This window comes from Macaca thibetana, chromosome 16 (genome assembly GCF_024542745.1).
Source record: "Macaca thibetana thibetana isolate TM-01 chromosome 16, ASM2454274v1, whole genome shotgun sequence".
Lineage (NCBI taxonomy): Eukaryota > Metazoa > Chordata > Mammalia > Primates > Cercopithecidae > Macaca > Macaca thibetana.
Window position 1 is genome coordinate 17,460,404 of NC_065593.1, and position 26,101 is coordinate 17,486,504.

General features: G+C 56.0%; 2 protein-coding genes across 2 annotated transcripts in view; both read left to right on the top strand.

Annotated features, from left to right (window-relative positions):
• The first annotated feature begins 2,843 nt into the window (after positions 1–2,843).
• Positions 2,844–24,897, top strand: P2RX1 (purinergic receptor P2X 1). Its single transcript, XM_050765826.1, has 12 exons — positions 2,844–3,334; positions 14,992–15,139; positions 15,391–15,462; positions 15,917–15,986; positions 16,295–16,391; positions 16,688–16,768; positions 16,982–17,123; positions 21,404–21,531; positions 22,468–22,558; positions 22,943–23,008; positions 23,382–23,483; positions 23,613–24,897. Exons 1-12 carry the CDS (start codon positions 3,198–3,200, stop codon positions 23,676–23,678), a joined length of 1,200 nt encoding a protein of 399 aa, XP_050621783.1. The 5' UTR covers positions 2,844–3,197; the 3' UTR covers positions 23,679–24,897.
• The window catches only part of NCBP3 (nuclear cap binding subunit 3), a 107,157-nt gene continuing 86,749 nt past the window's right edge, over positions 5,694–26,101 (top strand). Inside the window, exon 1 of the mRNA XM_050765822.1 lies at positions 5,694–5,717. The gene's annotated coding sequence lies outside the window, so the exon portion shown is untranslated. The remainder of the gene's footprint in view (positions 5,718–26,101) is intronic.

Consider the following 26,101-nt stretch of genomic DNA (forward strand, 5'->3'; position numbering starts at 1 on the left):
GAAGCACGTGTGTGTGCTCCAAGCAAGTCTGTCAGTCCATCAATCTGTCCGAGCAAGTCTGTCAGTCCATCAATCTGTCCGAGCAAGTCTGTCGGCCCATCCGTCTGTCCGAGCAAGTCTGTCGGCCCGTCCGTCTGTCCGAGCAAGTCTGTCGGCCCATCCGTCAGTCTCTCTGTCAGCAAGTGTGGCTCCTTGGAGAAGGAGGAGGCGGAGGAGGAGGAGGAAGACATGGTGGTGGTGTGAGAGGAACAGACGTAGATTGAAGAACTTCCTGACCTTCCTTCCTTCCCTCCCTCCCTCTCTCCCTCTCCCCTCCCTCCCTCCTTCTTCCTTCCTCCCTTCCTCCTTTTTTCCTTCCTTCCCTCCTTCTTTCCTCCCTCCTTCCCTCCCTCCTTCCTTTCTTCCTTCCTTTCCCCCCTTCCTCCCTCCCTCCCTCCTTCCTTCCTTTCTTCCTTCCCTCCCTCCTTCCTTTCATCCTTCCCTTCCTTCCCGTCCCTTCCTTTCTCCTCCTTCCCTCCCTCCCTTCCTTCTTTCCTCCCTTCCTTCTTTCCTTTGCTCCTTCCCTCCCTTCCTCCCTTCCTTCCTCCCTTCCTTCCTTCCTTCCTCCCTCCCTTCCTTCCTCCCTCCTCCCTCCCTCCCTCCCTCCCTCTCCCTCCCCCCTTCCCTTCCCTCCCTCCCTCCCTCTCTTCCCTTCACTCGCTTCCCTTCCCTTCCTTCTCCCTCCCTCCTTTCCTTCCTCCCTCCCTCTCTTCTCTTCACTCCCTCCCTCCCTCCCTTCCCTTCTCTTCCTTCTCCTTCTTTCCCTCCCTCTCTGCCTCCCTCCCTCCCTTCCTTCCTTCCTTCATTCCTTCCTCCCTCCCTCCCTTCCTTCCCTCCTTCCCTCACTTCCCTTCCTTCTCCCTCCCTCTCTTCCTTCCTCCCTCTCTTCCCTTCACTCCTTCCCTCCCTCTCTTCCCTTCACTCCCTCCCTCCCTCTCTTCCCTTCACTCCCTCCCTCTCTTCCCTTCCCTCCCTTCCCTCCCTTCCCTCCCTCTATGTCTCCCTCCCTCCCTCCCTCCCTCCCTCCCTCCCTCCCTCCCTTCCTCCCACCTTTCCCTCCTACCCCTGCCACTCTCCAGAATGTGGTGTGCATGTCAGGGAGAAGGTGGCTGAAAAGGGACCCAGAATGGCCCACACAGTCTCAGCATCCACCCCGCTCCCCAGCACAAGCAGCTGTGTCCTGGTGCCTCCCATTCCAATGGCCACAGGGGCAGCCGGGAAAGAAACTGTCTGGGGTCAGGATCAGGCCAAGGAGAGCCGTGGCCACCACAGCTCTGGCTCCCAACATCTCTGGATTTTCTTTTTTTTTTTAATTATTTATTTATTTATTTATTTTTGAGACGGAGTCTGACTCTGTCGCCCAGGCTGGAGTGCAGTGGCCGGATCTCAGCTCACTGCAAGCTCCACCTCCCGGGTTCACACCATTCTCCTGCCTCAGCCTCTCGAGTAGCTGGGACTACAGGCGCCCGCCACCTCGCCCGGCTAGTTTTTTGTATTTTTTAGTAGAGACGGGGTTTTACCGTGTTAGCCAGGATGGTCTCGATCTCCTGACCTCGTGATCCGCCCGTCTCGGCCTCCCAAAGTGCTGGGATTACAGGCTTGAGCCACCGTGCCCGGCCTCTGGATTTTCTTTAGAGAAGCCCGTGACACCACTGGATCAGCAGAAACTCCGCGAGGGATGAGGCTGATCTGCTCGACAAGCAGAGACTGACCTGGGTGCCGGAAGGGGCCACGGCAGCCCTCTGTGGGTGACCCCCATTCAGACAGGCTGCCGGGATGCCCAGCCCCAGGCCTGGCTCCCTGCCCGGACCACTTCCAGCTCATGGCTCACCAGGAAGAAGACGCCTTATCAGCCTTAAGGGTGGGGCGGCTCGGAAGATGGGGGCGCGGGGGCTGGCCAGGGAGGCCCCTGCTTCCAGCTTGAACCTCCAGTACCACCCTGGGTGAGCCTGGGCAACTCATTTCTCTTCTCTGAGCTTGGTCTCCTCACCTTCAAAACGAGGGGAGGGGCTGGGGAAGCCTCCAGCTCTGGGCCCCTCTGCCCACCCCAAACCCTTGTGTTCAGGGCCGAGCTGGGGTTGGGAAGGGAAGGGAGGGACAGCAGAGGTGCTGTGCCCCACACTCGATGGTGGCCTCCAGTTCTCTGTCCCATGTTGCTGAGACCCATCCCCTGTGAGCCTCGACCTAGAAGGAATGGTCCTCATTACCCCAGTTCACCCCAATGTACAGACAAGGAGGCAGAGGCTCGGAGAGGCGAGGTGACACCCACCCCCACAGCCAAGAAATGGCAGAGCCAGGGATCGCCAAGGTCAGGCTCTGTCCGCTGGTCTTGGGTCCCCGTGACTGACGTGGTGCTTGCCTTGTCTGGGCACCTGCTACCTCTCTCCCTCTGATGGTGGCCCTGGCAGGACAGATGGTGGGAGAGGAGAGGTGGGGCATGGAGACGCCAGCTCAGCACTGAGGTTGACCGGGCACAGGCCAGGCTGGAACTCAGAGCCTCCTTCCTCTCTGCCCTGCTTGCTGTAGGCCCCCGGGGTCGGAGCAGCCAACCCTGGCGGGGGAGGGTGGAGGGTGGTGGATGGAGACGGGGTCTGGGGATGGATGTCTGATTTTGGCAGTGGAGGGGAATTGGGGGGAGGCTCTGAACCTGAGGACACTCCAGCTTCCCCCAGGCCCTGGCCAGAGCTCCATCTTGCCAGGTTTTGGGGGGAAGATTAACTTGAGGAGTCGGCTGAGAGCTTTATCTTTGTCCCTGTGACGGGTGGCCTGTGGTTTCCTGCCAATAACTCCTGTTTCCGGAGGCCCAACAGGGCCCGCGCAGAGCCAGGAGGGGCAGTGGGGCTGGGCCTGGGTGGCCCCACCAGCCCCGCCCCGTCTATCTTTGGGAATTTATTTGTCCATGGGCGAGGCTGGTCTGCAGTCTATTGCCTTCCAGGGGCCAAGAGCTGCTCTGACCGCCCAGGGATTCTCTCTCCAACCCAAGTGCCTCCAGCTGACCTCTGGCTGCTGTCCTCTGGCCCCATCTGCACTGCCCCGCTCTTCCCAAGGGGCCAGGAAGCCCCCAGAAGCTCTGTCATCAACGTGGGTGGTGGCACCCGGCTCACCCTGAGAGCAGCGGCCGTGCAGGGGGCTCGGTTCTGAGCCCCAGCCGGCCCACCATGGCACGGCGGTTCCAGGAGGAGCTGGCCGCCTTCCTCTTTGAGTATGACACCCCCCGCATGGTGCTGGTACGCAACAAGAAGGTGGGCGTTATCTTCCGACTGATCCAGCTGGTGGTCCTGGTCTACGTCATCGGGTGAGTCCGGGCCCCTCCCGCTGCCTGCCTGCCTGCACCAGCCTCTACCCCCGGCCTGTCCTCCAGACTCTGAGATCCCTTGCGTGCCCCTCTTCCTCTCCATCCAGTGGAAGGCCTTCCTGGCAAGCCACTGTGCGGGAATGGAAAATCCTGCCAACTCACCGTGGAGATGGGGACGAGGCCGGCGGGGAAGCCCTGCCCCTGGGCCTTCGGTGGACAGGAGGCAGAGTCTCTGGGTTCCAAGGAGCCAGCTCAGTGTTACGGTTCCTTTGAGTGGTTAGTGGTGTTCAGGGCCAGGGCCCCACCAACCACAGCCACTGAGTCCTCGACCTCTGACCGCCTGACAAACCAGGCTGCCACTGACACAGAGGCCACGTCCACACAGAGGCCACACCAGGCTGCCACCGACACAGAGGCCACACCCCCTACCTGTCACCCCATATGACAGGTCTGCCACCTTCCCCGCCTAAGCGAGGGACATCCAGGGATGTTTGAGGCCCTTGGAGCAGAGAAACCCTCACATTCTGAATACCTGGTGCCTTAATGTTGGCATGTCAGGCAGAGGACAGAGATGGGTTCTGGTCCCAGGGATGACAGTTCCTTTCTGGGCATCTCTGGACCTGTCCCGCTGGGCCGGGAGTGCAGAATCAGGGGCAGCATGGGACGCTCCTGCGGTCTGGTTGTCTCGGGAGCCAAGGCAGGCCTGGCAGAGGCGGGCACACTTGTGAGTGTGCGTATGCAGCTCTGTGCCCATGTGTGTCTGGGTGTGTGTCCCTGGGGCTGGGTGCTCACATGTGGGTACCCTTGTGTGTGCACATGGCTGTGCCCATGTCTGCCCTGGGTCAAGTGTCTGGGTGGCTGATGTGTGTCCCCTGTGTGTGGTGCATCTTGTCCACTCGTAGTGACTGTGCAGAGGGTTCCTGGAGGGGGCTCAGCCCTGCTGGGGGTCTGGGGGTGCCCAGTAGCCCTTGCCTACCTTTGCCGTGTGATTCTGAGGGCTCTGCCCTCCCCATTTTTACTGTGTTTCCAAACCAGAACTGCTCAATGGAGTCCAGGGCAGGCAGACCCAGGGCCCACACAAGGACCACGGAGTCCTAGTCCCCCTGAAACTTCTGGCATCCAAAAGAGCCCTCCCTCTGTCCCACTAGTCCCCAAAACCTCAGAGCTGTCCAGGTGGGCCCAGGGCCAGGCCCCAGCCTTGGCCTCTCCTCTCTCTTGTTCAGAGACTAATCCGACATCTGCGATGGTGTTCGAGCTTGGGAGGGAAACAGGCCCAGAGGGGGCAGTGGGGTTTCCAGGTCCACAGCAAGTCAGCAGCAAACCCGGGGTTGGAGCTGAGCCCCCCTGACCCCCAGGCCTCTGCTGTGCCTTCTCCTTCCTCACCATCACAGGGGGCTGGGATCCTTTCTACTGGGCACTGATGATGGGATGCCAGGCACAGGACGGGCCAGAAGTCCACCATTAGCGTCACTCCTGACCTTCCCTGGAAGAGAGAGGCTGTCTGCTCAGGCCCAGCCTACCCTTGCTGGAAGACGCTGGGGGAAGATGGTCCTCTCTCTGTCCCTGCATCTCCCTAGTCCTGCTGTCAGATCTGCAGGTGTGAGGGGCACCAGGTCCCTCCTGTGTGTGGGTCACAGGCTGTCAGCGTAGGAGGGACCCTCCCATTCCCAGCCTATGCCCCAAGCTGCTGCCCAGCTGGGAACCTATACCTCCAGTGACGGGGACCTCACTACCGCCCTCCTGCCCGTCTTCCCTCCCCAGACCGTCTAATCAGGTTCCAAATGGATGTGGCCCTTCTCGGTGTCTGTGGGCCTCAGGGCCACAGGATTTAGCCAGGATCTCACAGCTTAATAAGAGGCTAACCGGGATTTGAACCCACCTGCATGACTCCAAAGTCAGCCTTGATATTCTGGAAAGGAAACATCCTCAGAGAGAGGGCACTGGCCTGCCCACGTCACACAGCAGAGGACGGAAGGAAGGCAGGGTCCCTCATCACCAGCAACCCCGAGGGCTGCAGGCTCAGGCTCCCAGCTCCTGCTCTGGCTGTGGCACCTGCTGTCTCTTGTGCCCTCGTCTGGCCACTGCCCAGTACTGCGCTGACCTCAGCCGGGAACCCACAGCGGCAAACCCAAGTTTGCCCACAGTGCCAGCCTGGACTTGGCCTTGGCATCTCCGGGCTCAGCTTCCTAACCGGCCCATGGGGCACGGGTTGCAGGGAACCCCCCTAAAGTGCACTCCCCTCAGCACTTTGCTGTTTCCTGGGGAGGGCTTTGCTTTCATGTCTGATCCTGTAGGCAGTGCCGGGGGATGGAAAGGAGCATGAGAGACCAGCCAGGCCCCTGCGTCCCAGACACGGGGCAAAGCCTGGGTGGGGGATGGGGGGACACAGAGACAGACCTGGACAGAGGGACAAATGCTGGAGCACAACTCAGACGAAGGGAGGGAGGTTCCGAGACTCAGAGATGGACAGAGTTACTGAGGCTGAACAGAGAGGCTGAGATGCCGAGAACACAGACTCTGAGGCGGAAAACGGAGGCTGTGGTCTCTGCTAGTCGTGCTCCTCCAGGAGATCCCGGGCAAGTGCAGGCAGTGAGTGGGCCTAAGACCAGAAGGCTGAGCTGAGCTGACCCTCTTTCAGATCCAGTTAAGATGGTCTCAGTTAAGGCCGGGTGCAGTGGCTCACGCCTGTAATCCCAGCACTTTGGGAGGCCGAGGCGGGCAGATCCCCTGAGGTTGGAAGTTCGAGACCAGCCTTACCAACATGCAGAAACCCCATCTCTACTAAAAAATACAAAATTAGCCAGGCGTGGTGGCGGGCACCTGTAATCCCAGCTACTGGGGGCGCTGAGGCAGGAGAATCGCTTGAACCCGGGAGGTGGAGGTTGTGGTGAGCCAAGATCACACTTCTGCACTCCAGACTGGGCAACAACAGTGAAACTTGGTCTGCAAAAAAAAAAAAAAAAAAATTAGGCGGGTGTGGTAATGCGCGCCTGTGGTCCCAGCTACTCAGGAGGCTGAGGCAGGAGAATCACTTAAACCCGGGAGGCGGAGTGGAGCTGAGATCACCCCATTGCACTCCAGCATGGGTGACAGAGCGAGGCTCTGTCTCAAAAATAGTAAATAGGCCGGGCGCGGTGGCTCACACCTGTAATCCCAGCACTTTGGGAGGCCGAGGCGGGCGGATCAGGAGGTCAGGAGATTGAGACCATCCTGGCTAACACAGTGAAACCCCGTCTCTACTAAAAATACCAAAATTAGCCGGGCATGATGGCGGGCGCCTGTAGTCCCAGCTACTCGGGAGGCTGAGGCAGGAGAATGGCGTGAACCCAGGAGGCGGAGTTTGCAGTGAGTGGAGATCGTGCCACTGCACTCCAGCCTGGGCGACAGAGCGAGACTCTGTCTCAAAAAAAATAATAATAAAAAAATAATAATAATAATAACAACAAATAAATAAAATAAAATACATAAATAAAAAGATGGTCTCAGAGCTCTCCCCAAAGAGGTGATGAGCTCTCTGTCTCTGGCAGTGTACAGGCAATGGGCTGTTATCTGTGGCCCAGCAGGCCATGCTAGGGGCACACTGGGACAAGGAAAGGAGAGGGCTAGTTTTGCTGCAGCATAGAGGAGCTTCCCCAAGGATTTGTGAATGTTGCTCGGGGAGGAAACCTAGGAGGCCTTCCTGGAGGAGGTGTCACACTGATGGAACCAGCCATAAGCAAAGGCCTGGGGGCTGTGGGCTGGGCTGGGCTGGGCTGCTTTCAGCTTTCTCTCCAGTCCCTCTGGGTCTCTTCTCAACTAAGTCCTCACTCATCCCCTGCGCCTCCACACAGACCTCTTGAAATCACATGTTCTGAGATCTCCAAGTGGAGATCAGAGTGCACCAATCAGGGAGAAGGATGGATAGAAATTATTGCTGGGAGAAACACATCCAGGGACCATTTCTTCAGCATCTTCTCCATGCTTGGTGCTGTGCCAGGGAAGAGAGGTGGAACATGGAGTGGAGAGAGGGAGAGGGAGGAACTGAGGGTGAATTAGCTAGACTCCTTTGGTTCCCGAAAAGCCCAATCAAACCGGATTTAGAAGGAAGGGTGGGCCGGGTGCGTTGGCTCACACCTGTAATCTCAGCAGTCTGGGAGGCCAAGGTGGTGGATCACTTGAGGTCAGGAGTTCGAGACCAGCCTGGCCAACATGGTGAAAACCCGTCTCTACTAAAAATACAAAAATTAGCTGGGTGTGGTGGCGGACATCTGTAATCTCAGCTACTTGGGAGGCTGAAGCAGAAGAATTGATTGAACCCGGGAGGTGGAGGTTGCAGTGAGCCGAGATTATGCCACTGCAGGCCGGCTCGGGCAACAGAGTGAGACTCCATCTGAAAATAAATAAATAAACAAATACATGAATACATAAATAAAAGAAAGGGTGGGAGTATCGGGTAGTTTAGGTAACTGAAAAATCAGTGTGGGCTTCAGGCCTGGCTGGATCCTCCAGGATGAAGACATGGGAGGAGTAAGGTTTAGAGGGGAGAGGAGATGAGGAATTCTCACGGGTCCAGTCTTGGTTCTCAAAAGAAACTGTCCAGGACCTGTCTCCCTTTTCTGGCTCTTCTTTCTTCGGTGGAAGCGTCATTCTCAGGCAGGTTCTCTGTCTTCATGGTGGTGACATGGTGACCAGCAGCTCCAAGCTGACATCTCACCAGCTTAGCCACTCCTGAGGCACAAGAGCTGCTCCTTCTCCAGAGCTCCAGCAAAAGTCTCAGGCTCAACTCTTATCGGACAGGGTCGGGTCCCGTGCCCACCCCAGAACCAATCAATCATTGTGGTCAAGGAAACGGAATGCCCTGATTGGAGGAGGCTGGTTGTGTGTCCACCACTTCCAGGTTCTCCTGTCAGGAAGCAGAGTGTGAACCAAGGTCCTGGGGCTGGAGAAGAATAGAGAGTCACTGGGACTAGGCTGAAGGGGGCATAAAAGGAGCCCAAGGGAGAGGATGTGATAGGGCAAGCAGGGGCGATGGCAAAGGCCTTTGAACACCGCGCTGAGGTGCAGGGATTTCTCCTGCAGGCAGAAGGAAGCCAAAGAAGGATGTCTAGCAGGGGAGGGCCTGGGGCAGGCAGGGTTGAGCGTGAGGACCAGAGGCAGGACGGCTGTGAAGAGGCCGTAGGGATGGGAAGGGAGGACGGGGCTGTACCCAAGGCAGAGGCAGTGAACACAGGTGACAGATGTTGTCACCCTGGCAGGCCTCACGCCTGGGGCGGCCCCTGCTCAGCTTCTACCCATCGTCGCCGCAGCACGTGACACCTAGCACAGCCCAGAGCTTCTGACATCTCAAGAGAAGTGAGAAGTGAGATTTATGCATGAAAGAAACTTCTTGGTTTTCAGAGATTGGTGACGTATTCAAAAAAAAAAAAAAAAAGAAAGAAAGAAAAACAGGCCGGGTGCAGTGGTGCATGCCTGAAAACCCAGCACTTTGGGAGACCAAAGTGAGCGGATCACTTGAGCTCAGGGGTCCAAGACCAGCCTGGCCAACACAGTGAGGCCCTGTATCTGAAAAAAAAAAAAAAAAATAGCTGGGTGTGGTGGTGCGTGCCTGTAGTCAGTCCCAGCTACTCAGGAGGCTGAGATGGGAGGATCACGTGAGCCTGGAAAGTTGAGGCTGCAGTGAGCCGTGACTGCACCAGTGCACTCCAGCCTGAAGGACAGAGTGATGCCCTGTCTCAAAAATAAATAAATAACAATAAAAATAAAATAATTTGGCCAGGTGTGGTGGCTCATGCCTCTAATCCCAGCACTTTGGGAGGCCGAGGCAGGTGGATCATGAGGTCAGGAGACTGAGACCATCTGGTTAACATGGTGAAACCCTGTCTCTACTAAAAATACAAAAAATTAGCCGGGTGTGGTGGCGGGCACCTGTAGTCCCAGCTACTCTGGAGGCTGAGGCAGGAGAACGGCATGAACTCGAGAGGCAGAGCTTGCAGTGAGCCGAGATCGCGCCACTGTACTTCAGCCTGGGCGGCAGAGCGAGGCTCCGTCTCAAAAAAAAAAAAAATTAAAAACACAAATCGTTGGCCTGAGATTCAGTTCCACATTCAGTTAGTCATTCACCACACAGGTGTTTATCGAGCCCCTATTATGCACCAAGCACTGTTCCAGACACTAAAAATACAGAAGTGAACAAAACAAACCAAGATCCTGCACTCAAGGAACTTGCCCAGATGCTCCTCGACTTGTCTGCAGGTTGCATGGGGGCCTCAGGGTGGGCCCCAATTCTGAGCCTGGAGTCTGCTCGTGCCCCTCCCCAGGGCTGCTGCTCCCTGACAGCACACGCCCCCTCTGGTCAACTCCTGCCTGTGGCCCATGGCCACACCCTGTGTCCCACCAGCCACCTGGCCAGTCCTCCCAACCCACGCCAGAGCTGCCCCCGCACCTGCCCCAGCTCCTCCAATGTCTCAGTCTTCCCACAACCAGCACTCTGGGTCCTTAGATGAAAGCTGAGGGAGGCCAGGAAGGACTAGGGGACCCAACCAATGTGGGCATGATGGGGAGGGTGGCTGTGAGGGTGCTGCCCAGGTATTGAGCCTGGGTGATAGGGTGAGGACAGAACCATTCTCCATGACGAGGACACAGGGGAACAAGTTCTAAAGGGAGATGGACAGTTCAGGTTGATCCAGTTGAATTTCTGTCTGTTTAGTGGTTAGTACTTGGCATGGAAATAGATCTTGCAGGCCAGACACAGTGGCTCACGCCTGTAATCCCAGCACTTTGGGAAGGTGGATCACCTGAGGTCAGGAGTTCAAGACCAGCCTGGCCAACATGGTGAAACCCCGTCTCTACTAAAAATACAAAAATTAGCCAGGTGTGGTGGCGTACGCCTGTTATCCCAGCTACTCAGGAGGCTGAGGGAGGAGAATCGCTTGAACCCCGGAGGTAGAGGCTGCAGTGAGCCAAGATCACGCCATTGCACTTCAGCCTGGGAGATAGAGTGAGACTCTGCCTCAAAAAAAACAGATACTTTATCAGGACATTATCACATTGTAAGTTGAGGAGCATCTGGACTTAGCGTGGTTTGACTTAGGATTTTTTGACTTTATGGTGGGTTTATTGGGGGGATTAAGAGGCTTTTTGACTCAGGATGAGTGTATCAGGTTATAGCCCCATCGTAATTCGAGAAGCATCTGTGTAAGACCCTTGGCTGTGAGATTTTTGTTTGTTTTGTTCACTTTCGTGTTTGTTTTGTTCAACAGTGTTAGGCACATTAATAAGGGCTGGATAAATATGTGTTTGTTTTTGTTTTTAAGTAGAGACAGGGTGTTGCTATGTTGCCCAGGCTGGTCTCTAACTCTTGGCCTCAGGCGATCCTCCCGCCTCAGCCTCCCAAAGTGCTAGAATTCCTGGCTCATGTTTGTTGAATGACTGAATGTGTGGAATTGAATCTCAGGGGAGAGTGCAGTCTGGAGATAGAATTCTGGGGACACAGCATGTCTGAGGCAGCTCACTCAGGGAATGGGGGCGGACTGACATTGAAAGAGGAATGTGTGAGGGAGGAACAGAGAACAGTGAAAATGGGAGGTTTTCATTATATGTGCCCACTGAGTGCTAATTTTTGTATTTTTAGTAGAGATGGGGTTTTACCATGTTGGCCAGGCTGGTCTTCAACTCCTAACCTCAGGCGATCCACCCACCTTGGCCTCCCAAAGTGCTGGGATTCCAGGCGTGAGCCACTGTGTCCAGCCTGCGAGATCTATTTCCATGCCAAGTACTAACCACTAAACAGAAGAGCTCATAGAGGCCGGGCGCAGTGGTTCACGCCTGTAATCCCAGCACTTTAGGAGGCCGAGGCAGGCAGAACACCTGAGGTCAGGAGTTCGAGACCAACCTGAACCCAGGAGGCAGAGGTTGCAATGAGCCGAGATCGCGCCACTGCACTCCAGCCTGGGTGATAGACTGAGACTGCATCTCAAAAAAAAAAGAACTCATAGAAGCTTCCCTCAAACACTTACCTAGATGATTCTGTCTCCTGAGGCCCAGGCTGAGTATGTGCTAGGGCTTCACTAAGCACTTATTGAGTAAGCAGCGCCTTTGAGGCAGGTGGCCTCACCTCTGTTTTATTGAGAAAACCGGGGCTCAGAGAGGTGCAGTCTCTAACCTGAAGCCACACAGCTGGGAAGCAGCAGGGCTGGCACCTGACCCTCAGCCACTCCACACGTGGCCGCTTCCACGAGAAGGCCATCGGAGAGCCTTGCCGATGACAAGGTAGAAAGCATGGCGAGGGTTATTTCTGGAAGCGGATAGGCTTCCGAAGATGCCTGTGTCTGACATCAGGCCCTCTTGGTTGTCTTCCCAGGGTGGTGACAACAAAGCTCGACCAAGGCATGGCTTTGGAGGAGAGGGCCCGGCACCACAGTCATTCTATTATTTTTGTTTGTTTGTCTGTTTTGAGACAACAGATTCTCACTTTGTCGCCCAGGCTGGAGTGCAGAGCGCGATCTCGGCTCACTGCAACCTCCGCCTTCCAGGTTCAAGCGAGTCTCTGTCTCAGCCTCCCGAGCAGCTGGGATTACAGGTGCCCGCCACCACGCCCAGCTAATTTTTGTATTTTTAGTAGAGACGGGGTTTCATCGTGTTGGCCAGGCTGGTCTTGAACTCTTGACCTCAGGTGATCCACCCACCTCGGCCTCCCAAAGTGCCGGGATTACAGGCATGAGCCACCGCGCCTGGCCCATAGTCATTCTATTATCACCAGAGTTGAGGTCATGAATGCCAGATTTGACCGACCTTTGCCTTCGACTCTCAAGACCGGCAGCCCCAAGGGCAGACACAGACGCACGCTGAGTTCATCAGTCCCAGCATGTGGGCTCCAGGTGGCTCTGTCTGCCCTGTGTGCTCTGCCTCCTGGGAGACACGTCGAAGCCAGTGCTGCTCAGTGGAGGTGGGATGAGTCCTGGGCTGGGTGCCTCAAGTGTGGGGACACTTGGGACTGCCACTCCTGCAGGCCTCAGCTTCTCTGTTATAAGTTGGTCTTGGGTAAAGATAGAAATGTTGCTAACCCGTTGGGGCTGGGGGTGCCAAGAGGGAGGCCTGTCCCATAGAAGGGTTCAGGACATGGAGAAGCTCCCCCCTCCCCTGCACCAGCTCCTTCTGGCTTGGACACAGAACCAGAGGCCTTCCTGGAGGAAGGGGCCCAAGGAGGGCGGGCGGGGATGGACGATGCCCTTGCTCTCCCGGATGGGGCTGGAGACAGCGGGACAGACTCAGGACGCTGAGGATCAGGGACCTTTGTCATGCCTCACCTGTTGCTCTCTGGGACCTGCAGGGGGCAGCAGTGACCAAGCTTAGGCTTCGGGAGCGTGTGGCTTGGCCCCAGTTCCAAGGTGAAAGGGGGCTTGGAGAAGAGGTGGGTGGACCGTGAGAAGAAAGAAAAGGACATTGGTGGGTGGCCTTCCTGGGGCCTGCAGTGGGGAGACAGGAGACTCTGGGACTAAGAGGCCTGGAGAGTTCTGTTACCAGAGACCTGGGGGAAGGAGAAGAGAGTCCATTACTTTGAGCTCCCCTTGGACAGGTGAGCTTGGGGTAGGGTAAGGAGTGGGGGGAGATGACATATCTGGCCACAGGTGCACTCACAGATTTGCCCTGGAGGTATACAGCCACACACCCCATATCCCAACACACACACACACACGCGCGCGCACACACACACACACACACAGACTACCCTGAATCTCCACGAAGAGTCTTTCCTCGAGGAAGGGGCCACAGCCTGGAGAGGAGTGTTATCCAGGACTATTCCATTTGCAAGCAACAGAAACCAAATCCAAGGGTTTAAATAAAGGAAGGACATTTATTGGTTTACATAACTGAAAAGTCCAGAGGTAGATTTTTCAACTGTGCTTCAGGTATGGCTGAATCCAGGTGCTCAAAGAGCCTTGTCAGGATTCTGCCCCTCTCTATCTCCTGGCCTGGCTTTCCTCTAGGTGAGCTTCATTGTCAGGATTGCTCTCTTCAGAAGGCGGCAAAGATGACTACCATAGTTTTCATCTAGCAGCCGCCCTGCTTAGCCACTCGGTAGACAGGATGTTTCTTTCCTGGCAATTCCCAGAAAAGTCCTGGCCTCGTTGCTGAAACTCCCCAGGTCATGTGCGTGTCCTTAGACCCGTCACTGTTACTAGGGGGATGGAACATTGATTGGCAAGCCTTGGTCATCTGCCCAACTCCTGGGGCTAAGAGGAAGGTTAGCCACATGGAAACTCCCAGACTGGAAGTGGAGAACCCAAAGGAACAGGACTGCTCAACGCTGGGAAGGCAAGGCCAGAATTTCCCAAGAAAGCTGGAAAACCTCCCGACTGAGCCACTCCCACAGTGCCCCGACCGAGGGGCTGGACGCTGCAAGCCCTGGAGAGGACCACTTCCCTGCTCTGTTTTCCCCGCTGTCTCCCAGGGGGTCCCAGTATGGCTGAATCATAATAACAACTAATGTCTATACTGCATTTATTCTGTGCCATTCCCATTCTGAGTGTTTCTACACGTATGAACTCACTCATTTGATCACTACAAGAAATACCATTGTTGGCCGGGCGCGGTGGCTCATGCCTGTAATCCCAGCACTTTGGGAGGCCGAGGCGGGCGGACCACAAGGTCAAGAGATCGAGACCATCCTGGCCAACATGGTGAAACCCCATCTCAACACACAAAAAATTAGCTGGGTATGGTGGCGTATGCCTGTAATTCCAGCTACTCAGGAGGCTGAGACGGGAGAATCGCTTGAACCCGGGAGAGGGAGGTTGCAGTGAGCCGAGATCACACCACTGACCTCCAGCCTGGGCAACAGAGTGAGACGCCGTCTCAAAAAAATAAAATAAAATAAAGAAGTACTGTTGTTATTCCCATTTTACAGATGAGGAAACTGAGGCACAGGGGGATTGAATAACTTACCCTAAATCCCACAGTAAGTAGTGGACCTGGGATTTAGACCCAGACTGTTAGGCATTGAAGAGTATATTCTCAGCCTTCGTGCTCTGCTGGGACCTCTGGAAGGAGAGGCACCCTGGGAAGGACTGGGGTCTGAGAGGCTTGGCCTCCAGGACCCAGCAAACTCTGTTCTTGGAAAAGGATTGGAAAGAGTATTTGAATTAGCATTTTTCTTTCTTTCTCTCTCTCTTTCTTTTTTTTTTTTTAAACAGAGTTTTGCTCTTGTTGCCCAGGCTGGAGTGCAATGGTGCAATCTCAGCTCACCGCAACCTCCGGCTCCTGGGTTCAAGCGATTCTCCTGCCTCAGCCTCCCAAGTAGCTGGGATTACAGGCGCCCGACACCAGGCCAAGCTACTTTTTGTATTTTTAGTAGAGACAGGGTTTCACCATGTTGGCCAAGCTGGTCTCAAACTTCTGACCTAAGGGGATCCACCCACCTCGACCTCCCAAAGTGCTGGGATGACATGCCCGGCCAGAATTAGCATTTCCATAGCGAAAGCACCGTGGCACTTCAGGCCCAGGCCAGCAGGGGGAGGCACGGGAGGTTGTCCTGCCTTTAGCCCAAGCCAGGTGCTTTAGGAGCAGATGGTGGTTCAGAGGCACACCTGGGGAGGGCACGGGAAAGGATGTGACGGGTCCAGCTGATGCCAGAACCACAGCTCCCCCTCCGTCCCCCGCTCTGTCCCCTACCCGCACAGGTGGGTGTTCCTCTACGAGAAGGGCTACCAGACCTCGAGCGGCCTCATCAGCAGTGTGTCTGTGAAACTCAAGGGCCTGGCCGTGACCCAGCTCCCTGGCCTCGGCCCCCAGGTCTGGGACGTGGCTGACTACGTCTTCCCAGCCCAGGTGAGCTGACTCAGGGCTGCGCCTTCCCCTCACAGGGCCTGTCTCAGAGCTGGGTGGGACCAGCCCAGCTCCTCTTTCTCTCTGGACCTCTGCCGGGCAAAGGCAGCCCTGGTGATATCACCCCATGTGGGTGGCAGGGGGTGTGGTGGCTGCTGCGTGTCCTGTGGGCTCTAGGGTCCTGCTGGGGCAGCGTTGGGGCCCTTGAGGCTGTTCTCCCAGCCCACCCTGCCCTCCCCCTGCCCCTCTTCTAGGGGGACAATTCCTTCGTGGTCATGACCAATTTCATCGTGACCCCAAAGCAGACTCAAGGCTACTGTGCAGAGGTGAGAACTTCTGCCCGCCAGCCCCGTTCTCGGACTCACGGGGGAAAATGACCTGCAGACAGTCTCCATGGGCACTGAGAGGATGCCAGAGAGCCTTCCTGCAGGGGCCACGGTGATGCAAACTCGGGCATATATTCACACACAGTAACTGTCAACCCTTGCAGAGCTAAGCCTTCCCGCCCAGCATACAGCGTACCAGGCAGGGTGCCGAGACTGTGCCCACCCCCACCGCCCAGCTGACATTGACAGTAGGCGGCTGGGCATGAGCCCGGCGGGGGGGGGCCTCGGCAGAGCAGTGTTGGGGGGAAACGGGGGAAGGAGGCTGTGAGCAGGTGTCACTCCAGAGAGGTCTGAGACTCTGCCCCACGCTCTCCCTAGGGTCCTGGGGGCGGGAGGGGCTCTTCTCAGGACCCCACCCAAGGGGCCTGTGGCCAGCAGCTTTCGCCTCCCCCAGCACCCAGAAGGGGGCATATGCAAGGATGACAGTGGCTGTACCCCTGGGAAGGCCAAGAGGAAGGCCCAAGGTAAGGGGTCAGCCTCCTCCTGTCCCTCCACAGTCCCCCGGCTGCAGGCCCTGGCGTCCTGCAGGCCCAGCTTGGTGCTGACCTGCCTCTCCCCACACCGCTGAGGCGGGTTCCGGGAGGGACTCCCTCCAGCCCTCTCTCCTCCCCGCCCAGGCTTGGCCTGCCCGTCCCGGACCCAGCCACGTGTCTGTCCTCGGCTCCTTTGCTCGAGTGGCCCGTCACTGGGGGCTCCTGGGGAAGGGGCCTGGGGCAGCCTCCTCTACACCCCAGTTTAGTGCAGGCACCCAGGGGTTTCTCTCTGGCTCCAGGCATCCGCACGGGCAAGTGTGTGGCCTTCAACGACACCTTGAAGACGTGTGAGATCTTTGGCTGGTGCCCGGTGGAGGTGGATGATGACATCCCGCGGTAACAGTCTGACCTTCCGGGGAGCTAAGAACAGGGTCCCAGGCCAGACAGAGGGGGGCCTGGGTCTAGAAAGGATCTTGACCCCTTTTTCTGACCCCACCGTCACCCCATCCGCACAACCTAGGCCAAAGACTCCCCTGGGTCCCGGCCACCTTAGAGCACACCCACCCCTCCGCCGGCCCAGGGCTGCAGGCGGGTCCCGGAGGCTCGGCCCACCCCCTGCTATGCCAAGCTCTGTGTGGGACACACAGGGGGCCTCCTGGGGAGGGGCGGTGAGTGAGTGTGGTGTCCTCCAGCCCTGCCCTTCTTCGAGAGGCCGAGAACTTCACTCTTTTCATCAAGAACAGCATCAGCTTCCCACGCTTCAAGGTCAACAGGTGCGTGAGAAACTAGGGCAGAAATGCAGGTGGCTGGCCGAGGCTGCTCCGGGAGCTGTCCACAGTCTCTGTCTCCCTCCATCTCCATTCCTGCTGGCATGGAAGGAATCAAAGGGGCATTGCGGAGCCTGTGAGGGGTCCCCAGGCTTTGGGGCGTGGCGCGCACCCTCCCGGATGACACACAGCTGCTGTCAACACCTTCCACCCCCATAGGCGCAACTTGGTGGAAGAGGTGAATGCCGCTTACATGAAGACCTGCCTCTATCACAAGACCCTGCACCCCCTGTGCCCAGTCTTCCAGCTTGGCTACGTGGTGCAAGAGTCAGGCCAGAACTTCAGCAGCCTGGCTGAGAAGGTATGGGGCATGGTGCCAGGCAGGTGGGGAGGGCTGGGCCGCAGGATCCTGATAACGGCATTTTAGGCCCAGTGCATCCTCCCAAGTCTCCTTGGTGAGGGCTGAGTATATTATGGGTCTGTCCCCCGATACTGGGGCCCCCTGAAGGTCAGATCCATGTCTTCAGCGGGTCCTGGCATGGAACTGGCACAAAGGAGGTGTCCAGAATGAACGGATGTGGGCAAACCTTGTCATCTGGATGTTTATTGATGTCCTGCTTAAAAAAAAAAAAAAAAAACTAGATAAAAGCAGCTTGGTCAGGTACGGTGGGTCATGCCTATAATACCCACAGAGGCGGGTGGATCACTTGAGGCCAGGAATTCGAGACCAGTCTGGCCAACATGGTGAAACCTCCTTCTCTACCAAATATACAAAAATCTCTACTAAAAATACAAAAATTAGCTGGGCATGGTGACGCACGCCTGTAATCCCAGCTACTAGGGAGGCTGAGGCAGGAGAATCACTTGAACCCGGGAGGCGGAGGTTGCAGTGAGCCAAGATTGCACCACTGCACTCCAGCCTGGGCAATGGAGCAAGACTCCATCTCCAAAAGCAAAAAAAAAACAAAAACAAAAATTGGCCGGGCGCAGTGGCTCGCAGTGGCTCACGCCTGTAATCCCAGCACTTTGGGAGGCCAAGGTGGGCGGATCACCTGAGGTCAGGAGTTCGAGACCAGCCTGACCAATATGGTGAAACCCCATCTCTACTAAAATACAAAAAAAAAAAAAAAAATAGCCAGGTGTGTGGTGGCGGGCACCTGTAATCCCAGCTACTTGGGAGACTGAGGCACAAGGATCACTTGAACCCTGGAAGTGGAGGTTGTAGTGAGCCAAGATGGTGCCACTGCACTCCAGCCTGGGCAACAACATGAGACTCTGTCTCAAAAAATAATTAATGGCCTGGCGTGGTGGCTCACGCCTGTAATCCTAGCACTTTGGGAGGCCAAGGTCAGATCACCTGAGGTCAGGAGTTCGAGACCAGCCTGACCAACATGGTAAAACCCCATCTCTACTAAAAATACAAAAAAATTAGCCAGGCGTTGTGGCATGTGCCTATAATCCCAGCTACTCGGGAGTCTGAGACAGGAGAATCGCTTAAACCTGGGAGACAGAGGTTGCAGTGAGCTGAGATCATGCCACTGCACTCCAGCCTGGGTGACAGAGCAAGACTCTGTCCAAAAAAAAAAAAATACAAAAAGTATCTGGGTGTGGTGGCAGGCACCTGTAATCCCAGCTACTCAGGAGGCTGATGCAGGAGAGTCGCTTGAACCCAGGAGGTGGAGGTTGCAGTGAGTCGAGATCACGCCACTGCACTGTAGCCTGGGCGACAGAGCGACTCCATCTCAAAAAACAAACAAACAAAAAAAAGCAGCTTGAATCCTATAGCCTATGGCCCTGAGAAATCCTGTGCCCTGGGATCCTCACAGTCACCTGGGATTCCGGAGAAGCGGTCCCTACGAGCACAGAACTATCTGACTGGGTTCAAATCCCAGCTCTGCCCCAAATGAGCAGTATGAACTCAGACAAGTCTCTTCACTTCAGTGGGTCTGAGTTTTTGGACCCACCAAGCGGGGAGCAATAATGGTGCCAGTCTCGTGGAGTCGTCCCGAGGGTCAAGTGAGTTGACGCGGTGTGCCTGGCGTGCCTCGCTGCCTGGCACGTGGGAAGTCTATACACCTGTCAGCACGTGTTCCTTATTAGTCCTGCTCTCGCAGTTGCCTATTCAGGAACTAAATCAATCCCTTTTCTGTGATGTTACCAAAATAACCCACTCACGACACATTTGTCTGTCTACAAGGGAGGTCAGCAAACTTTTCTTTCGAGGGCCAGAGAGGAACTATTTTCAGCTTTGCCGGCTATATGGGCTCTGTGCCAACTACCCAAGTCTGCTGTGGAAGGGCAAGGGCAGCCACAGACAAGATGCGAACAATGAACCTGGCCATGATCCGGCCCATGGGCCTCAGGTTCCTGACCCCTGGAGGGGGTTCACACCAGAGCAACACATGTGCTGAATGTTAGACCTCCGTGTTCTAAAAACCTCCCTGCCATCAGGGCCGGGCGTGGTGGCTCACGCCTGTAATCTCAGCACTTTGGGAGACCGAGGCGGGCAGATCACGAGGTCAGGAGATTGAGACCATCCCGGCTAACACGGTGAAACCCCATCTCTACTTAAAATACAAAAAATTAGCCGGGCGTGATGGCGTGTGCCTTTAATCCCAGCTACTCAGGAGGCTGAGGCAGGAGAGTCGCTTGAACCTGGGAGGCAGAGGTTGCAGTGAGCTGAGATCGCACTACTACACTCCAGCCTGGGCGACAGAGCAAGACTCTGTCTCAAAAAAAGGAAGGAAGGAAGGAAGGAAGGAAGGAAGGAAGGAAGGAAGGAAGGAAGGAAGGAAGGAGGGAGGGAGGAGGGAGGGGGAGGGAGGGAGGGAGGGAGGGAGGAAGGAGGGAGGAAGGAAGGGAGGAAGGAGGGAAGGAGGGGAGGGAGGGAGGGAGGGAGGGAGGGAAGGAAGGAAGGAAGGAAGGAAGGAAGGAAGGAAGGAAGGAAGGAGGAAGGAGGGAGGGAGGGGGGAGGGAGGGGGAGGGAGGGGGAGGGAGGGAGGGAGGGAGGGAGGGGAGGGAGGGGGGAGGGAGGGAGGGGAGGGAAGGAAGGAAGGAAGGAAGGAAGGAGGAAGGAAGGAGGGAAGGAGGAGGGAAGGAGGAGGAAGGAGGGAGGAAGGAGGGAAGGAGGGAGGGAGGGGGGGGGAGGGAGGGAGGGAGGGAGGGAGGGAGGGAGGGGGGGGGGGGGGAGGGAGGGGGGAGGGAGGGAAGGAGGGGGAAGGAGGGGGGAGGGGGGGGGAGGGGGAAGGAAGGAAGGAAGGAAGGAAGGAAGGAAGGAAGGAAGGAAGGAAGGAAGGAAGGAAGGAAGGAAGGAAGGAAGGAGGGTCTCCCTGCCATCTTCAGCTGGGAACTTCTCAGTACTAGGCTCCTGCCAAGTTGCCCAGCTCCCTGCCCTCTTCTCTGACCACCTTCCAGCTCTTCTGTTGCTCAGCCCATCTCCACCTGTTACTTGCCTCGCCCAGAGGAGCTTCGCTTTCTCAAATGTTTTCTTCTCAGTCCACATCTTTACAGATTCCATCTTTAATTAATGCAGTAACTGCTTGCCTCCCGCACTGTGACCTGTGCCGGGAACTCAGGAGTTGGTGATGAATGAGACAGATAGCTTGGTCCTCCTGGAGCTCAGTCTTGGAGGAGATGGGTTAATACATAATCACACTAAACAAACTTATGATTATAAAGCGAGAAATGTTCCCAAAGGAAACACATAGAGTGAAACAGAAGGGAATAACAAGGACATAGCTGGGCTACAAGAGCAGGGCGAAAATAAATAAATAATTAATAAATAAATACAAATGAAATGATCAGAGAGCTGGAGTGTGGAGGGTAATGGGAAGGAAGGCCAGTGAGGGTGGCAGGACCTCTACCCCAAAACAGCTTCTCAGTATCTTTTCTTAAATAAAAAATGTTCAGTTTTTTTTTTTTTTTTAATTGTTGTTGTTGTTGATTTTTTTGAGACAGAGTTTTGCTTTGTTGCCCAGGCTGGAGTGCAACGGCATGATCTTGGCTCATAACAACCTTTGCCTCTCAGGTTCAAGCAATTCTCCTGCCTCAGCCTTCCAAGTAGCTGGGATTACAGGTGCCCGACACCATGCCCAGCTAATTTTTGTATTTTTTAGTAGAGACAGGTTTCACCATGTTGGTCAGGCTGATCTCAAACTTCTGATCTCAAGTGATCTGCCCACCTCAGCCTCCCAAAGTGCTGGCATTACAGGCGCGAGCCACTGCGCCCGGCTCCAAAATGTTCTGTTCTTGAAAGAGTGCTGATACCAGCTCTGAGATGGGGTTTTTGCTTGTTTTTGTCTTTGAGACGGAGTCTGGCTCTGTTGCCCAGGCTAGAGTGCAGTGACACATCTTGGCTCACTGCAACCTCCGCCTCTCAGGTTCAAGTGATTGTCCTAACTCAGCCTCCCGAGTAGCTGGGATTACAGGCGTGAACCAACACACCTGGCTAATTTTTGTATTTTTAGTAGAGACAGGTTTTCACTATATGAACCAGACTGGTCTTGAATTCCTGGCCTCAGATGATCCACCTGCCTCGGCCTCCCAAAGTGCTGAGATTACAGGTGTGAGCCACCGTGCCGGGCTGAGATGGGGGTTTTTGATCCCGAAATCCCAGATCTTAACTACGTGTGCCCTTGGCAGGGTGGAGTGGTTGGCATCACCATCGACTGGCACTGTGACCTGGACTGGCACGTACGACACTGCAAACCCATCTATGAGTTCCATGGGCTGTACGAGGAGAAAAATCTCTCCCCAGGCTTCAACTTCAGGTATCTGCCAGGCCCCCAGCAGCACGTTCTTCCTTGTGGTCCTGCGGGCTTTTCCACTCCCAGAACCCTGCAGGCCTGAGAAAGTATCCCCAGCGGGGAGCAGAGGGTCCTGGGCAGCTCCCATTCCGCCTGGGTGGCCATGCAGGAAGCCAGCAGGGAGCAAGATATTGAAGTCTCAGATCCCCTGTCCCTGGGTCTCAGACCCCTCGAGGCCCACCGGCCAGGACTAGCTGGGGAAACTGCTGACATTGGGAGCTGGAGCAATGGCTGCGCACAGCACCCACACCTGTAATCAAGGTATCTTGGGAGGCTGAGGTGGGAGGATTGCTTTGAGACCAGGAATCTGAGGCTGCAGTGAGTTGTGATAATACTACTGCACTCCAGCCTGGGTGACAGAATGAGACCCCATCTCTTAGAAACAAACAAACAAACAAAAAGGAGTTGGGGCTGGGCACGGTGGCTCACACCTGTAATCCCAGCATGTTGGGAGGCCAAGGCAGGCAGATCACGAGGTCAGGAGATCGAGACCATCCTGGCCAATATGGTGAAACCCTGTCTCTACTAAAAGTACAAAAATTAGCTGGGCGTGGTGGCACGTGCCTATAGTCCCAGCTACTCGGGAGGCTGAGGCAGAAGAATCACTTGAACCCGGGAGGCAGAGGTTGCGGTGAGCCGAGATCTTGCCACTGCACTCCATTCAGCCTGGTGACAGCGCGAGACTCCGTCTCACAATAAATAAATAAATAAAAATAAAAAAGGAGTTGGGGCAAGAGTTGAGTACAGCTTTGCTAGAATGAGGCCTGGGATCCTGCCCGGGTTTGGGGATGGGGCTGTATTCAGAGACCACTAAAGCTCCTGCATCCCTGATGCGCTAAGGACCCCAGACCCAAGACAGTCCCCTGCATCACCCTCCTGCCGCCTGATCCCTTCCCCAAGGTTTGCCAGGCACTTTGTGGAGAACGGGACCAACCACCGTCACCTCTTCAAGGTGTTTGGGATTCGCTTTGACATCCTGGTGGACGGCAAGGTGAGTGTCCAGCATGAGGGTGGTGGCAGCTGAGATGCATTCTCAGCTCCTGTGAGTACCTCTGGGCGTCTACAGTTATAGACGACCGGAGATTGGGTGGGTTCACTCAGCAGTTTTACTTATAATAACAGATGGGGCGTGGGGCATGTCCAGGGCAGGGCTTTGCAACCTGTGGCCATGCCTCCCCCACAGTCTCCCTGGGCCCAGGGAGGCAGAGCCAAGGTCAAAACCCAAGTCTACTGACCCGCAGCTGGTGGCCCATGTAGAGTCAGAGGGGGCACAGTTCACAGCCGAAGGTGGGAAGTCCCCTTGTCCCAGGTCCGGCCTTTTCCAGCTGGGCCCCTTCCAACGGTTAACCCTTCTCTCCCTGGGTCCTGCCACCAGGCTGGGAAGTTTGACATCATCCCCACGATGACCACCATCGGCTCTGGAATTGGCATCTTTGGGGTGGTAAGCGCTGGGGTCACCGGGTCACCATGCTGGGGTCGGCCCCTCCTCTTCCACAACTCAGTAGCAGCAGCACGTGCCTCACCCTGAAACTTGACCCTACCCGTCTCTCATGTTTGAGCCAGCGGCTGCCCACCCCACCACCCATGGTAGATCTAAAAAAACCAAGGCCCAGAGCTGGGGCAGGACAGAGTTGGGGTGGAACCATCTTGGTCCCCTGAGGGTCCTGCAGGGCCTCATCCACCCTCCAGGAAACTGGCCTCCAGTGAGGTCGGATCCAGCCGGGGCCACACCGCCAGGGACTGAGGTGGGATGTGGAGGGCCCTGTACCCGCCCCGGATTCCCACACTGTCTCCATGCCCTGCCCTGACCCCAGGCCACAGTTCTCTGTGACCTGCTGCTGCTCCACATCCTGCCCAAGAGACACTACTACAAGCAAAAGAAGTTCAAGTACGCTGAGGACATGGGGCCAGGGGCGGTAAGAGAAGCCCCTGCACCAGGCCCTCCAAAGGCCTCTGGCGCGTGTGTCTGTGTTGGGGTGGGGGGTGTGGGCAGCTGCTTCCCCAGCGCTGACTTGTATCCCGCAACCCTTGCCCCACACACACAGGATGAGCGTGACCTCGCAGCCACCGGCTCCACCCTGGGCCTGCAGGAGAACATGAGGACATCCTGATGGTCAGCCCGGGACTCCTGACTGGATGCAGCGTGAGGCTCCAGCCTGGGGCCCTGGTGGGTCCCAGCCAGGGCAGAGGGGCCTCCCCAGGAAGTCTCCTACCCTCTCAGCCAGGCAGATAGCAGTTTGCCAGAAGCTCAGGGCGCATACTAGGAGAGACCTGTGCAAATCTGAGCTCTGGCTCCAACTCCACACCCCCTAGTGGAGCCCTACCCCAGCCTCAGCCGCTCCTGGTGGGGAAGGGCTGGGGCTGGGCAGGGCCCTCCCACACACCTGTACCCTAGCTTTGTGCTTCTCTCTCTGGACCCTCATTATCCAACCCGCTGCCTCCATTTCTCTAGATCTGGGCTCTCCAATGTGGCAGTCAGTAACCATAGGTGACTAAATTAAACTAAAATAAAATCAAATGAAACACAAAATTCAGTTCCTCAGTTGAACTAGCCACATTTCAACTGCTCAGTAGACACACGTGGCTAGTGGCTGCCATACTGGACAGCTCAGGGCATTTTCACCATCGAAGAAAGTTCTATTAGACAGCCCTGCTTGAGTCCTGTTTCTTCCTGGCCTTGGGGTTCCCTGGGGAACTCACTGACAGTGCAAGCTCCTGGGCCCACCGCAGACCTCCTGAACCAAAGGCTCCAGGGCTGGCCATATGATCCGCGTGGATGGCAAACTCCCTAGGCCATTCTGAGACCGAAGTTTAAGAAGTGCTGTCCTGGAACTTTCTAACTCTAAGCTCCTGAGCAGGAGTCAGACTCAGCCCTGAGCCTGCACTGCCTGGCGGGCGCAGATACTGAACAGGGTCTCAAACACCTTCAGCGTGTGTGTTGTGTGCTCACGTGCCACACGGTGTCTCCTGCACACAACCCAGTGTACACACCACCCACGTGCACACAGCGTCCTTCCACACTGTATGTGAACAGCCTGGGCCCTGCAAACACAACCATCTGCACACACCTACACCCCCAAGCACACACACGTGGTCCGTGCCATGTCACCTCCATAGGGAAAGGCTTCTCTCCAAGCGTGCCAGGCCAGGACAGCCCTCCTAGCCATGAATCCTTACTCAGCTACCTCGGGTTGGGGTGGGAGCCCCAGCCAAATCCTGGGCTCCCTGCCTGTGGCTCGGCCCCAGCTCCCAAGACCTGCCTGGCTGTGTCTGAACAGAAGGTCTGGGAGAAGCAAGGGGTGGAGTACAATAAAGGAAATGAGGACAAACCTCTGCTGTCCATGCTTTTTTTCCAGACCTCTCTGAAACACAGTGTGCTCGTCTGTGAAATGTGGGACTGAGCTGGGCAATCTCTGAGATCCCTCTTGATCGGCTGGTGGGGACCAGTGAGCCGACTCATACACCCTGAGCCCAGCAGGGTCAGCTCTGGGTGGAGAGGTCAGCTCACCTCTGTCCATGGGCTGCCATCTTGGCACAGCCCTGAACATTGGCACTCTTCCCAACCCTCCACGGCTGTGAGAGGCCTGGCAGTGGGACAAGTAGAGAACCCCAGGGTGGCCTCGTGAAACAGTGGGGAGGAAGGGGCTGGCTGTGCCAGGAGGGAGATCTGGGGGAATCCCAAAGAGGGGAGAAGGGTCTTGACCGAGACTGTGTGGAGGGCCCTACTGTGGGCATGACTTCAGGCCTGGACTTATAGCCAGGTAGGATCTCTGGGCAGCATTCCCCACCCAGTCACCATGCTCGGTCTAGACCAGTGCCGCCCAGTAGAACACTCTGGAATGATGGAAACATTCTTTATGCTGTCCAATAGGGTACCCAAAAGCCACAGGTGGCCTGGGTGGAAATATGCAGCCAAGGAAATGAAATTTGTATTTTATTTACCTTTAATTAATTATTATTTTTTTTTTTGAGACGGAATTTTGCTCTGTCGCCCAGGCTGGAGTGCACTGGCACGATCTCGGCTCACTGAAGGCTCCACCTCCTGAGTTCAAGCAATTCTCTCCCTCAGCCTCCCAAGTAGCTGGGATTACAGGTGCCCAACACCACGCCTGGCTAATTTTTTTTTTTTTTTTTGTATTTTTAGTAGAGATGGGGTTTCACCATGTTGGTTGGCCAGGCTGGTCTCAAACTCCTGACCTCAGGTGATCCGCCTGCCTCGGCCTCCCAAAGTGCTGGGATTAGAGGTGGGAGCCACCATGACTGCCCAATTTACTTTTAATTAATTTAAATAGTTACATGTGACTAGTGGCTACTGGACTGGACAACACAGGCCAGCCCCTGCCATCTCCCTCAGGGCCTTGGCCTTCTGCTCTCTTCCCCAACCAAGATCCATCACTTAGATTTTATAAAACTGGAGCTTCCTCTTCCGCACCCCCTTCTTTCTCCAGACACACCTGCTTTTGCACTTCCTACCCCCTTCCCTTCCGAGTGAGCAGAAAAGAGCCCCTCCTCTGTATTCAGCCTCACCACCCAG